Here is a 15,967-nt window from a genome sequence, read left to right as displayed (position 1 = left end):
GAGCATACAAGGAGCTATAGGGCAAGTCAACGTATACAAAATTGTAAATCAAGTATTTATATTGGACATTAAGTGTTGATTATTTATGATCGGTTGTTATTTATAATTATCGATTATATTTCTTTTCAGTTTAAGTAAGTTTCTTGGCGACACAAAACCGTATTAAACGGGTGGCGCCTCTTTACTTTATATAACATTTCTTTTCTTTAGAGTTCCCACACTCACATCAGAGTTTTGGTCAAGAAACAATAATTCAGCATAATGTCAGATATTTATAGAATCATTTTCATCTCATTGTAGATGAAGGTTCATATCGAAATAATAGTAACCTAGCATTGGAATTGCCCCCTTGACAACATGACTTCAGAATTACGTCTAAGACCTCCTGATCTAGTATGATCTAGGACCACATTAGCTTAACTACTTTGATTATATTGAAAATTCTCATATGCCTAACTGCTTTCACAATGAATCCGATTATCGTTTGTTTGAAAGTCTTTCATTATCTAATATGATATAAAATGATTTGAAATCCCTGAAAGAATCTTGAAATCCCTGAAAGAATCAATAAAATTAAATGAATAGCTGAAAATAATAAAATTATTCTAAGCAAAAAAAAACCGAAATTAAATAAAATACAAACAACAATTGAAAATTCAGGTGATGACTGGTTTTCACATGGAAACGATTGAATACCAACAATCGGAACATTGTGAAGTGACTAGGCTTGAAATCTTTCAATATTTATTTTTTTATTGTTCAATTTTTAGTAGTTACTTGTATTTCATTTTATTTTACTGTAATTTAATTTCAGGGTTTTTTGCCTAATATAACTGTTATTTTCAGTCATTCGTTGAGTTTCATTGATGCTTTCAGGGATTCCAAATCATTGAGGTTCAAACTAATGAAATTGAATACGATTATGTTATCGATATAGATTAAATTTTCGATTCGCCATTTGTAGAACTAAAATGTTCAAAACATTCCAATAACTATGAAAATTTTTATAGTTGATAAAAAAATGAGATTATCAGATATCCAATAGTTATGCCGGGGTTTTAAATTTCATTACATTTTACTGTCTCTTCATGGAAACTGAATTGGTTTTCAAATATTCAATTTTCAATATTTACATTACACTTTGATGAAATATATGGGGATTATTAAGACTTATATTTATCAATAAAATAAGATCATGTTTTATAATGTTATAATGTTTTCTGCTGCTCCTATATATGTTCGTTTAGTTTTGTTATATTCATATCATCCTCTTCATATTGGTCGCTGCTATTTGTATCGAAAACACATTCATTTATTTATTAAACACGACATTCATTCAATACAGGAAACATATGTTTATTGTTCAACGTTTTATTACCTAAATGTTTGTATCGATTTTATTGAAGGCTTGCAGAGAATTATTATTCTTCTTCTTCTCAATAATTTGGCCATTGCATCTATACTGTTGGGCAATTAACAATTTTCTCAATTTCTTCTGAACAAATTAGGAGCATTATCATTATATTTCAGTGACAATTTATTTATACTACCTAAAATACGTTTGAATTCAACAGATGATTTCTATTATCATATTGTCATGGAAAATATCAAAATAATTAATTGTACACAAAAAAAATTGCATGAAGAATCAGAAACAAATATATATATATATATATACACGCCAGGGGTGATGGCGAGCGATCGCGCAGGTATAGTTTCTCCCAACTAAATTACTATTGGATTACGATAAGCCCGTTGTCGGCCAGTGTCGTACCTAAAATTAATTTTAAATACGGAAAATGGAACATAACCTCATTGTAATTTCTTTTTATATTTTATTCAGTATTATAGGTGGTAATACAGTTCACCAAAATGTTATATATTGATACACTTACCTAAAAGTAAACTTCAGTCAGTCACTATCTGAATAAAAATTTCCTCCATTTTCACTGCTGCTTGTATTTGTCCTGCTGTCGTCATTCAAATTTATATTCAGTGGATTCACCTATTTTTGAACGTCTGTGGATGTTTCATTTTCCCAATATTTCCGCTATCTATTTACTACATGTCTGCAACGCTTTTGCCATTCCTCGGAAGTGATTTGATCAAACTCGTATTCGGACTACGAGTTGAAGATGAGTTTCCACTCATCTTCCAACTTCAAAGTTACATTCTATTTGTTTCAATGGGATTCAAATCCAGATGATGTGGTGGAAATCGCAAATCGTTATGTCCGTGTTCACCATGCCAGCCTTCATAGAATTTGTATTGGGGCTGGACTAATTTGAATATTATGATATGGAGCTATATTGGTCACCACTACCTAATTCACAGGTGAATTTGGAATGAACTTTTTTTGTAACCATTTACCATAATTTTCAGAATTCTGAATGATAATCCTGATGTTGTGCCTGATTTGAATATAATCCGCCATTTGAGTATAAAGCCCATGTCATCTCCTGCAGGTACCATGATGAGTCTTGGTTCCTTCGCAATATTTTTAGAAAATCCTTTAGTTGATTTGTCTGTCCAGTTCTTGGAATATGTTTGTCCACTATGAAAATATGTTCCATAGTCGCTATTGGCTACGAAAAATTTTTCTAATTTACGTTACGTTTCCCCCGTGGGTTTACCAATAATTGACTACACTGAACAATAATCAAACTCAACTTTATTTCACTATTAATATAACAAAACACTTAAAACTGAAACTTCAACTATTATTCAGATGTCTATCACCTCATAAGATCGCACCGTACGACACTGTTTGTGAAACTTGACTGTTTTGATAAGCGAGTAGATGGCGCTTATATTTGGCAATCGAAGGTGCTGTAAAATTCTTCTGAATTCTATCGAAGCGGCGCGAACATCGAACAACCGCGAAACATCGGGGGTATTATTCTCTAAGCAACGCCACGTCTGAAACGGCCGCTAGCGCACGTCGAATAAGGCGTGATCTTGGTCACGTCACTATTCAATTATGGCTACCAGCGGCGGCCGGCGTTGATTTTTCTAGAGCATGATTTACAACAATAATTCACCTAATGGAGATTCATATTTAAACTCATATAATTCTCTGAATTTGCTCTTGTTATACAATTATATTTCACTGAGTTTGAAATGATATGAAATCAATGATTTTTCCTGAGTAATATTCCATTTTTTTTAATTTTCGTGCAATTGCTCTCATTGAACTCTCATGATATATTTTCACGCTCCATGTATTGAAAATGTGCTTGTTGGACGCCAAACCTGAATATTACCTGAGGAAACAATTTTATATTTCAGGTATTCCCGTTATTCAAGATTTGCCGGTTGGAGTTGAAATGTATGATCACCCCACCTTTCCTGGAATTTTCTTTCGACTAAATGAAAGTATAGATATTAACCTGTTGAAGGCACTAACAAATCCTTCAACGTACAATGAATATTTCAGGGAATATAAAGGAATGTTCACATCTATAGGTGAGTATATTTTTATCGTCATGGTTTGGTATCTGTGTGTATGTATACCTCGCAATCGCATTTAAAAATTCTGATACTAGTGCCTAGTCACAGATAAGAGATTATTGCTCAGTATGTGTGACAAAAGCGATAAAGTTTTCAATCGAAGTATAAGGAATTAAATAGGAAGTAGGAAGTGTTTAAACTTCTTTCGACAAATGAGGCACCATTTATATTAGGAAATTAAAATCATTTCAATTCAAGTAACCTGAAAAATCAAATTTGTTCAAAGTGTATAAACTTTGACTTGTTGAGAGATAATTATGTCGATGCTATTTTACGGGTTTATTACTAAATCACAGTTATAATTAGATGAGAAAAAAAACAAACATGGATGACATGAAATCTCAAAGAAAAGTTCACCAATTGGGCTCTACCACTTAACCCTTGTAGTGAGGTTTATTATTTTTATTTTGCCTACCTACCCTAAGCCTACTTAACCTAAGTCTGTCTAATCCTAACCTAAACTAAAACTTTTTGGGTCACTCATTATTTTCTTATTTAACAATCAACTGTTTGACCACACTAAAAAACAAGAAGAAAATAAAGAAAGTACAAAGGAGGAAAAATAGGCGATAAGTAAAAGTATGGGGAACCGTTTAGTAAATATGTTTTGAGTTCTTTTTTAATTTTACCTTATTATATTGTTTAAATTCAGGAGGTATCGCATTGTGTGATTGAAACATATTAAACTGGAAGCTTCTTTTGAAGAGGGAGGTTCTGTGTGCAGGACATGTTAGCAGTTATTTATTCCTGATGTTGAGATTGTGAACATTTCTGAACATTATTTTCTCATGAAGGTAAGTTGGGCAGACACAAGGCATGGAACTTGAATCTTTCTCTCATTGACAGCCATCTCAAGTCATTCAGTTTGTGAGAGACATGATCATATTTTCTTATATGAAGTAATGAAGTAAGTTTCATTTTGTTCGTGAAATTTATTTTCACTCACAAAATGGAATCTACCATCAACACTCATATCAATAGCTATTTTTTCTTGAAATGGCAAATATGCGACTATTAATTGAATTATCAGAACTTTTGTGGTTGTGGCAGCGTACCGACACCACTGCTTTGGAATGATTCATGGAAAGGTTGGATAATCAAAGGCGACTGGGGGAGTATGAATCAAGCACCGAGCGAGTGCAGATCTCGGGATTAAGTTGGGATTTGATTGTTAGTATTGGCAAAGACTACAGAATACTATAAGACGTGTCACTCGCTCATTTTTCGACATCTGAGAAATCTCGCCGCCCGCTAGCGACAGCGGGTAATTACCAGCCGAGGTAGTACAGTGTGTCGCTTGAAGTTACCAGTTCTCGTCGCACACGAGATATAAAGGTTGTCCGTATTGTTTGGTATTGTCAAAGACTACAGAATCGGTAAACTTTGGTATTGTGATTGTGTTGTGTTCGTTCGGAGTTCGAAATATTTATTTTGTGAAAATGTCGACGTATTGCTCAGTGGATGGTTGTCTGAGTACGGTGGGGAGCCCAGGTATTTCGTTTTTCCGCTGCCCAAAGTACAGTGAAAGGTATGCATTCAATATATTCACCATTAATTTTTATTTTACCTATCTATACCTTTTATGGTTTTGTTGTATAAAATTATTCATATCGAAATATACCGCCGGCATTTGCCAATCCAAACTCATTTCAATCTTTTTTCAAAATGTTCAGTTTATCGATTGATATACTTGAATTTTTTTTTAGGTGTCAACGTTGGAAAAATGTATTAGGCTTCATTGGGAATCATAGATATGCTAATCTTACCCCAGAGCAGAGTCACAATAGAATTAAAATTTGCAGCTTACATTTTAGAGCCGATGATATTGTGAATTCTCGTATTCATAGCTATGCTGTTCCTTCATTGCGTCTGCCTCAAGATGGTTCTCAGAAAGGTTGGTTCAGTGAAGTTTATAGATTCAAATGATGAAAAAATCTTATTCCACTTTTTAACATATGAAATTTACAATATCAATTTTGTTGTTTAAACCTTCCAGATGATGATGACATTGCCGGTACTAGCAAGGATTTTATTTACATTGATGCTCAGGTTCAAACGGATCAATTAGGATCACGAGGTGAAATATCTTTTCGTTAGATTATATACTTACCTGATCTATTTTTATATGCTTCGGAAACAAAAACGATGACAAGAAAACAATTATTGAAAGTACGTACATCTTTCTTTTCGATGAATGCAGCCAAACATCTGCTAAACTCTCTTCGGGAACTCCAAGAAAAGTGGCATTACGAAAAAAAATTGTATCACTTGAGAAAACAGTAGCTTCAACATCGAAAAGAGCACTGGACGAAACCGGAATTACTCTGGATGATGTTTTCAAGTTTCTGGATCGAAAATATCCTGAGCAATATTGTAAGCTCTTGAAAGCACAGCTTTCTTTGATAAATAAAGCACCAAAAGGGTCCAGGTATAGTGACGAATTCAAACAGTTTGCATTGACTGTTTATTTTCTTGGTCCGAAAGCGTACAAAAAATTTTCAACAATTTGTAGATTACCGTCAAAAAGTACACTTCATCGTTTCACGAAAAATTGGATTGTTGAACCAGGCTTCAACGATTTTATTTTTCGTGTTATTGAATTCAGGATTGGGCTCATGAAGGAGAAAGAAAGAGATTGTATTTTATGCCTAGACGAAATATCTTTGAAATCTCATCTTTATTATGATATTTCCAGAGACAAAATAGTAGGTTTCCAAACGAGTTTGAATGGGACCTCTACTGACATAGCAAGTAGTGCTCTAACAGTAATGGTCAGAGGTTTGGCAAGCAATTGGAAAATATCACTTGCATACTTTTTCTATAAGACATCAGCAACTTCTGATAATTTGAAAGATATTTTGTTCAAAACGGTACGAAGATGCAAAAGTATAGGCCTAAATGTCATGGGGGTGGTTTCCGATCAGGGTTCAAATTTTCAGAAGTTGGTGAAAACTTTGAATGTTACAGACGAAAATCCCATATTTCTGATAGACGATCATAAACTTGTATATTTGTTTGATATCCCGCACTTACTGAAGTCGACACGAAACAATTTGTTTTCCTATCAGGGTGGAGAAACAAGAAAACATTACATAGAAACAATGTATAATTATGATAGAACTAAACAATATAAATTGGCTCCTAAACTTAATAATGACCACATTTATCCAAATAATTTTCAAAAAATGAAAGTCCAGTTGGCTTCCCAAGTTTTGAGTCACTCTGTAGCCTCTGTATGTGGCTATGCATACATACATTGACTTCAATATTTTGTCCAAGGAAGCATTAGTTACTGCTGATTTCATTAAAAAAATGAATGATCTTTTTGATTTATTGAATTTGAGCAATTTTGAGAAATGTCAGGCTTTTATGGGAACGGAAATGCAGATGAAATGTCTTCTGCATTTCCATCACCAGAAGACAATCGTCTTCTGGTGATGACCAGTCATCACCAGAAGACGATTGTAGATACCAACAATCGAAACGTCGTGAACTAACGTGACTTGGAATCTCTACACTTTTTTATTTTTTATTATTTTCTTTTTGCATTCCTTTAATTTTTATTTATTCAATTATTATATTTTTACTTGTAGGTTATTTCACTATCATTTCATTTCAGGTTTATTGTTGCTTAATATAATTGTTATTTTCAACTATTCTTTTTAATTATCCTTTTTTACTTGTTTCAGGGATTTCAAATCATTTTATATAATAGACAATGGAAGTCCGAACTAGTGAAATGTTACATTCAATTGTAACTCATCCACAAATCAAATTCAAGTTGGAGAGTGTTACATTCAATTGTAACTCGTCCACAAATCAAAATCGAGTTAAAGGGTGTTACATTCAATTGTAACTTGTCCACAAATCAAATTCAAGTGAAGAGTGTTATATTTGATTGTAACTTTCCCATGTTGAAGAACGTATTATACAGGAGAATCGTTTTGGGTTACAGCATAGCAATATGTCATATCAGTCCGGAATCAGGCCATTTCTGTGCGATACTATTGAGAAAGCTTCCATCAGAATGGAATGGCAGAAGTGGGTAAGGGCTTTCCAGTTGTATCTGGATTCTGAAAATATTCAGAATAGCTCCAGGAGAAGAAACAAACTATTGCATCTGGGAGGAGTTCAATTACAAGAAGTAGCTTATAACATACCTGGGGCAGTTGTTGAGCACAATGAGGATGAAAATAATGATGTGTTCAAAATATTGGTGGATGCCTTGACAACATATTTCTCACCACTTCAAAATTCAACCTTCGAAAGACATACCTTCAGGAACATCAAACCCGGGGAGGGGGAGACCATCAATAAATTCCTCATTCGATTGAGACAGCAGGCGACGAAATGTTCTTTTGGGAACACGACAGAAAAAGCAACGGAGATAAACATCAAGGACAAAATAATCGACCACTGGGCTCCTTTAGAACTAAAAAAGAAACTTTTAGAGAAGGAAAGAACATTGGAGGAAATTATTGACCTTTGTCAAGTCCACGAGCAAATAACAGACCAATCTAGAGCCATGGACGCTGGCACGATAAATTTGCCGGGTACGTCTGTCAACAAGATATCGGTACATGACCAAGGAATACAGGAATGTTTCCGTTGCAGGGGAAACCACCTTGGGACAAGTTCCAATTGCCCAGCAAAGAACTCAAGGTGTCACAAATGTGACCTCGTAGGTCACTTCGCAAGCAAATGCAAGACGAAGCAGAGGAAAAGGCCTTACAGTGGGGGTAATAACGGATTCAAAAGAAAAAGGGGAAAATCATCACGTGTGAATTACCTAGATCAGCAAACGTCTGATGAGGAAAACCAGCGTGAGGGGAATAACCCCAGTAGTTATGAATGTTTCAAAATCGACAACGTTAGATACCCTAAAAGCCTATTTAAAGAGGATGAGCTAATTGAATGTAAAGTGGGAGGAGTGTCGATAACCCTCCTCATAGACTCTGGTACGAAGGCAAATATTATTAATGGACGTGATTGGAAACTACTCGCAAACAAAAAAGCAGTTGTCTGGAATATTGATTTCCAAACGAGGAACACCCTCAAATCGTACGCAGCACAACAATCTTTGGAAATTCAACTTCAGTTTCAAACAACGGTCAGCACAATGGATTGATAGAGGAGAAATGTCAATCTTGGGAAAAGATGCAGCAAAACGGCTGGGCGTGTTGAGGTTGGGACTAGGGGTGAATCAAATAGAGCATATATTACCTTTTCCAAAAATAAGGAATGTAAAAGTATCACTGACTATTGACAAATCGGTAAAACCAGTACAACAGCCACTAAGACGCGTGCCTGTTGCAGTTGAAGCACTAGTGGAAACTAAAATAAAAGAAGCTCTACAACGTGACATCATCGAGTCCGTAGAAGGACATAGCCCATGGATCTCACCCATTGTCATAACTTACAAGTCGAACGGTGACATCAGACTTTGTGTAGATATGCGCAGAGCAAATCGAGCGATTCTTCGAGAGAATTACCCGTTGCCGGTATTTGATTCCATCATGACAAAACTTCGAAATGCCAAGTATTTCTCGCGGTTGGACTTAGAATGGGCCTACCACCAGATCGAACTTGATGAAGAAAGTCGTCCCATTACAACATTCATAACACATAAGGGAATGTTCAGATATAAGCGTCTGATGTTTGGGGTCACATCAGCGCCTGAAATTTTCCAGAGGATTTTTGAAAATGTATTATCCAAATGCGAAAATTGTATCAATTATCTGGATGATATTATCGTTTATGGAATTACGGAACAGGAACACGATTTCGTTCTAAATAAGGTTGTGAAGACATTCCGGGAAAATAACGTATTGTTGAACAAAACAAAATGCATCACGAAGGTTCAGCAGCTACATTTCCTAGGACATAAATTATCACATAAAGGAATAGATGCGGACCAAAATAAGATCAAAGCGATATTACAATTCAGACCCCCTTCGTCAAAAGAAGAAGTACGCAGCTTCTTAGGACTGGTTACTTATCTTGGAAAATTCATACCAGATTTAGCGACTACAACTGAACCACTCCGGCAACTTTGGGATACCAAATTTATTTGGTCGAAGGAGCATCACAGTAATTTCGAAAAACTCAAAAAAGCCTTGACGAGGCCTCCTACTCTGAGTTATTTCGATCCATTGAAGAGAACCCGATTAATAGCGGATGCCAGTCCTTTCGCATTAGGTGCAGTGCTTCTCCAATTCGAAGGCGACATACCAAGAGTTGTTTCATTCGCAAGCAAGGGTCTATCGGACACGGAACGCCGCTACTCTCAGACGGAGAAAGAAAGTCTCGCGTTGGTTTGGGCGGTCGAACGATTCTATTATTTTTCAACAGGCCTAGAATTTGAATTGGTTACCGACCACAAACCACTAGAAGCGATATTCAAACCGACATCGAAGCCTCCAGCTCGCATTGAACGTTGGGTACTACGACTACAGTCCTTTAGATTTAAAATCATTTACCAAGCAGGAAAAGAAAACATCGCGGACTCCGTTTCAAGACTATGTCAGGTATATAATATAGGAACGACCAATGAAGAAAGTGACCACCATATATTATCAATTATCGAACAGAGCACCCCAAGGGCAATGTCAATTACAGAAATCACAGCGGAAAGTCTGATAGATCCAGAGTAAGCAGACGCAGTGAACAAAGTCAAGAATGATAGCTGGGAATCGGCGGATAAGAATGTTTTTTTCCCTTTCCGTTTTGAATTGACTACCCTCGGACCAATTCTCCTCAGGAACAATAAAATCGTTATACCAGCGTCGAAGAGGCCCCAAGTACTTAATCTGGCACATGAAGGCCACCCAGGTGAAACGATTATGAAACGTCGACTTAGGGCCAAGGTATGGTGGCCCTTAATTGACAAGCAGGTCGAACAATTTGTGAAACGATGCAGGGATTGTCTGTTGGTTAGCCAACCTGAAAAACCCCCACCAATGACTCGGCACATGTTCCCTAACGGTCCCTGGGAATACCTGGCCATTGATCTCATGGGACCGCTACCGAATCAAGAACAAGTTCTGGTTGTAATTGATTATTTCTCACGATACCAAAGCGTTAAGTTTCTGAAAACAACAACGTCTGCTGTTATTATGAATCATCTAGAAGAAATATTTTGTCAACTTGGCATCCCGAAGTCCATTCGAGCAGACAATGGTAGACAGTTCTCTAGTAGGGAATTTCAGAAGTTTTGCGAAGAAAACAATATCCAGCTAGAACACACACCACCGTATTGGCCACAAGCTAATGGAGAAGTTGAGAACATGAATAAATCCTTGCTCAAAAGGTTACAAATAAGTTATAATAATAGACGAGACTATAAAAGCGAAATCAGGAAATTTATCATGATGCATAATGTAACCCCCCATGGAACAACTGGGAAATCACCGTCGGAATTGATATTCAACAGGAGGATAAGGGACAAAATCCCTTCGGTAATTGACCTCGTTGGAGAAGAAATCGACCAAGAAGCCCAGGATAATGACTTGATCAACAAAGAAAAAGGTAAAAGGAAAGAAGATGGAAGACGGCAAGTAAAGAATAGTGACATAAAAATAGGGGACAAGGTTGTTACACAAAATATGGTGATTCCTCATAAGCTCACTTCCAGGTACAACCCTATAGAATACGTAGTTACACAACGGGTTGTAAACGAAGTAACCCTTGTTGGAGATGAGAAGACAATGAAACGGCATGTACACCACCTAAAAAAGATTCCTTCGTATGAAAATGCTGAAACAGGAAGTATACACACCACGTCATAAACTTTCAATAATACTAATTATATATTTATGATTTTCAGCCACCGGACAAGATGAAAGGCCGGAACAAATGACTACCGCCAACAGTGAGCCCGGATAACTAGAGCCACCAAACGGTCATCCACTAGTCCAGCAGTTACCCCCTAGGATAGAGCCATTGAAGCTGATGAAAAGGGATGGAATGTGGCAGCGTACCGACACCACTGCTTTGGAATGATTCATGGAAAGGTTGGATAATCAAAGGCGACTGGGGGAGTATGAATCAAGCACCGAGCGAGTGCAGATCTCGGGATTAAGTTGGGATTTGATTGTTAGTATTGGGAAGTGAATAAAGTGTTTAGTGACACACCGTGGGTCAGCACAGTGGTCATATCCAAATTCAAATAAAATACAACAATTGTAACAAAACCTTCTTGAATAAACTGTGTAAGACTAAAATTTCCATATAAATTTTCATTACTCATTAAGATGAAGACTTCATCTATCGTAACGTTTCGTTACGGTAGAATATCAAGAAAAAAATTAACGAAAGAACAGCTGAAAGTAACATAGTGGATAAGTTGATCGAGAGTAGAAAAATTAGAGTATTCCTCCTCAAATCCACGACTTTCCAGAAAATTGAAGACTCAACATGTACGAACCAAACTGCACCAACGGATTGGCACAATTTTCGAAAAATTGTATATGAAAGTGGCTTTCAAAACTGCTCGTTCACTTCAAGTGTTGTCAACCAAAAAAAAAAAAACAAAACGATGGTGAAGGAAAAATCTGGAATTTACGAGAAGCTTTCGAAAGTTCACTAATCGAAAAATATGAAATGATAGCTCATGTACTCGTACGTAATTTCAGATAGAAAAATGGTAAAGGCATCAGTCAGCAAGTCGATAACGATAAAATAACATATGACAAAATACGGTGCATTACCTACATCTAGATGAAGTAAATTCGTCTAGATGCATATAAAAACATCATCCTACATTGCCAAAAGATGTTGCTGAGTAATGTTAACTTAGTTAACTTGGTTAACATCACACGCGTCTAGAGACATCATTTTTGTTGTGATAGAAGAAAACAGCTTTCAATAGATGACGTTTGTTATGAGATATATACAGGGTGTTTCATATTTGAAGGCTGATCCTGAAAGCCGATAACTCTTGGATATTTATAAGAAAAATTCTTCTTATGAACATAGGTCTTCAATTGCTTTATTTCTGGGGTACAGGATGTTGTAATTCAACAAAAAATAAATTCTCTTCAAATATTTCTGAAACCGCTTTGGCTTTTTTTCCAATTTTCGTACATGCAAAGTGCTCATAAAAATCTTTTTTTATGGTGACGATTTTCTTAATGGTCCTTAGTGGCGTCCTTATTAACATAGCCTGCCACATTTGTTTTCAAGAACTTCTTATGAATTACTCATTCCAGTGGATGAAGGTAGGTTTTTGATACACCACTCCATCTCATTATGCAGTGTGTTAGATGACTTTGTACTAGTGAATAATAAACAATTTTTTCAGTTTCGAATCAAAAATCTCCTTGAGCTGTTGAAATTTAAAAAATATTCGTCTTATTTTTTTCATTAAATGAGTCATATGAAAATCCTGTATGAAATGTGAGTCTATTATAACTCCTAAATATCTAAGATGCATTCGTGCGCATATTTCTAAAGACGTCTGAATCGTTATATGCTGATATATCGGCAGACACCACTTGTAGTTTCTGAACGGTAGATAATGAGTTTAATTGAAATTCAGACAGCTTTCTATAATCAAAACAATAGGCAAATACAATTTACAGGCACTTTCTCCCTTCTCCCTTACAGAATTTCTTTGATGAGAATTGTTATTTCAGGAAAATAAAAAAAATGGAGAAAGAAAATTTCATTGTATTCGAATTGTACTAAACGATGTACTCTTTTTATGAATGTCTCGTTTGATTTCAACACCAAACCGTTATTTTTAACGCCTCGACACGTATTTCAATCACCAAAACATCTTCAAACGTTTCGTGTCAACACGGCCACAATCGGCTCACTTTTTCAAATACGGACATCTCTCTTTTGTTACAAAAATTGATAACGCGATAAAATCACAATTCAATTGTAAATCACACTATAGTCCGTTCATAATTTGTCGATAGCACAAAATGAGTGCCCAAGTCATAAAACGGTCGTAAAACTCGTAAAATCATAGGCGGAGGTTCCTGAGGTGTTTATTCATTAAATATAAAGCTTCAGTTTATATTCGAAACTTGCCTTGAAAGGGTAAAGTTGTTACGAACGAAAATAATTTTTGGTTTAGTACATTTTTTAATCGCATTTAATTTACGGCTCGTTGGTGTTTCGGCGTCTACGGCAGTAGTTACCGTCTCTAATATTTATTTTGCGAATTTTGTGCAGTGCGTGAGTAACTTTTTTTCATATTCCTACAAACATATACGTACCTTTCGTTCCTGCTTGTTTTGTTTGATTGCTTGCGATGGCTTCGTCATCATCATCAACATCATCAAGTTTTACACCGGTACTGTTGCGTACAGTCAGTAAGTCTGTCTATTCACCAAGAGAGAAGACTATTGTTTTGAACGAAATTTTACAAGAAGTTAGAGACGACCCGGATTTGCCTCATGTCGGACGAACCAAATTGTGGCAAGTTTTAAAAGAATTAAATTTCCGGTGGGAGAAATCAGACCGAAAATCACTTTTGATTGACCGGGAAGAGATAATATGTTGGAGAAGAAAGTATCTAAGATCTATACGAAAATTTCGGGCTGAAGGAAGGCCAATTTACTATCAGGACGAAACGTGGGTGAACGCAGGTCATACTCTCACAAAAATTTGGACAGATAAAAATATATCAAGCTCCAGGCAAGCCTTTATGGAAGGTTGGTCTACTGGTATTTCCCCACCCTCTGGTAAAGGCAGTAGATCAATAGTTTCTCACATTGGCAGTGAAAAAGGATTTGCTAAGCATGGTTTGTTGGAATTTGAATCCAAAAGCACAAAAGACTATCATGAGGAGATGACAGCTGATGTTTTCGAAGAGTATTTTGAGCAGATGATTGAACATATACCACCAAACTCAATTATAGTATTAGATAATGCACCTTATCATTCACGACCAGTTGAAAGACTTCCTGCGGAATAAGTCCCTGCCTTACGAAGATGGAATGGTTAAAGCAGAACTTTTAAAAATTGCCCGGCAACACAAATCTAAGTTCAAGAAATACGGAGTTGACAAAATGGCGGAAAGACGAAACATCACAGTCCTTAGACTTCCACCCTACCACTGCGAATTAAATCCAATTGAACTCATTTGGGCACAAATGAAAAGCTATGTGGCTAGAAAAAATACGTCATATAAAATACAAGCTGTACGTGAATTGTTATATGAGTCATTACAACATATTACAGAACAAAATTGGCGAGATGCAGTAAGACATGCAATAGAAGAAGAACAAAAAATGTGGGATCTTGACAATATAATTGATGCGACTGTAGAGACACAACCGCTAATTATTAATCTGCAAGACGACTTGGATTCCGAAAATGATCCTGTTTATTTTGAATTTGAATAGTTTTGTAAGTAATCGTAGTTTATATCATTTAAAAATAGGTATTAATTAAATAAATGTATCTTTTACAAATTGCAAGTAACTTATTATTTTTGAATAAAATAAAGAAATTTTTCTAAAATAAAAATACAGTTTACAGTACCTACAGTTTAAGAATATCAATATATTTATTTATTTAAAGTAACTAATGTTTTAATCATATACTCTACGACACTGGTCACTCATTTCCACTCAAAATACCTACATAATCGGATTAAAAGTTTTATAGCTGTATTGTATTTCTTCAGATACAAGGTGGGTTAGTCGAAAACATCTTAAACTGACAGTTTTAGTTTGGTTTTTGTTATTATATCATATTAGCTGTCCTCTCTGTATTTCAGTTCTCTAATGAGGGTGAAACGTGCAGTGGGCTATCAACAAATTATGAACGGACTATAGATATTTTAACAGCGTTTCATTCAAAATACTTACATTTTATGCATTGATGGCTAAATTAATGATAGACTTTTAAACTGGCAATAAATGTTGTGAACTAAATTAGTATAAAATACTTATCCAACTCAACAATTCATATGGACGAGTATTACAATAAGTACCTTCGTGAAAATGAATCTTAAACTTTGCAACTGAACCAATCTCAAAAAAATTAACAGTTGTATCAGAAAAAAGGTGAATCCATACTATGAATTTCTGCAAGTCTATACTTATAAAAATATACGGAGTTTCAGTAACGAGTGAGAAGTGCGGTCATTACTGTCGAGTAATCTAGTCATTTCTCGCGAGAAAGTGTGTCGTCTCAAGCCGAAGGCACGCTTAGTGAATCGCCTACAACGTGCATAAAAAAATAAGAGATTTTTTCGATCAATTCATTTTTTTGGAAATTCATATTAAATGCAGGATAGAGAAAATAACTTTTGTCTGATTTCTACTAAGATTTTTATTAGTTATTCTTGAGAATGGTTTAAAAACCGAAACCCGTTTTAATAAATATCTTGGTAGAAGTTAGACAAGAGTTATTTTCTCTATCCTATAGTTGAATTTATAAGAAATATTTTAAGGGTTTAGTCAGCTAGTTTATTAGCTTGCTAAAATTATATAAATTT

At 35.5% G+C, this 15,967-nt stretch overlaps 2 protein-coding genes across 3 annotated transcripts in view; both read left to right on the top strand.

Annotated features, from left to right (window-relative positions):
* Positions 1-15,967, top strand: part of LOC111513700 (glucose dehydrogenase [FAD, quinone]) — a 103,671-nt gene that overhangs the window by 74,787 nt on the left and 12,917 nt on the right. For both annotated transcript variants that reach the window (XM_074178996.1, XM_074178995.1), the window contains one exon: positions 3,289-3,465. In XM_074178996.1, coding sequence (XP_074035097.1) covers positions 3,289-3,465 — 177 coding nt within the window. The remainder of the gene's footprint in view (positions 1-3,288; positions 3,466-15,967) is intronic.
* On the top strand, positions 4,683-5,607 carry LOC141483959 (52 kDa repressor of the inhibitor of the protein kinase-like). Its single transcript, XM_074179099.1, has 3 exons — positions 4,683-5,038; positions 5,217-5,404; positions 5,507-5,607. Exons 1-3 carry the CDS (start codon positions 4,950-4,952, stop codon positions 5,605-5,607), a joined length of 378 nt encoding a protein of 125 aa, XP_074035200.1. The 5' UTR covers positions 4,683-4,949.

The sequence above is a fragment of the Leptinotarsa decemlineata genome, unplaced genomic scaffold, assembly GCF_025532065.1.
Source record: "Leptinotarsa decemlineata unplaced genomic scaffold, Ldec_3_MD MMD2_tig00004307_RagTag_RagTag, whole genome shotgun sequence".
NCBI lineage: Eukaryota > Metazoa > Arthropoda > Insecta > Coleoptera > Chrysomelidae > Leptinotarsa > Leptinotarsa decemlineata.
Note: the sequence above shows the minus strand (reverse complement) of the source record. Positions and strands in the feature narration are given on the sequence as shown.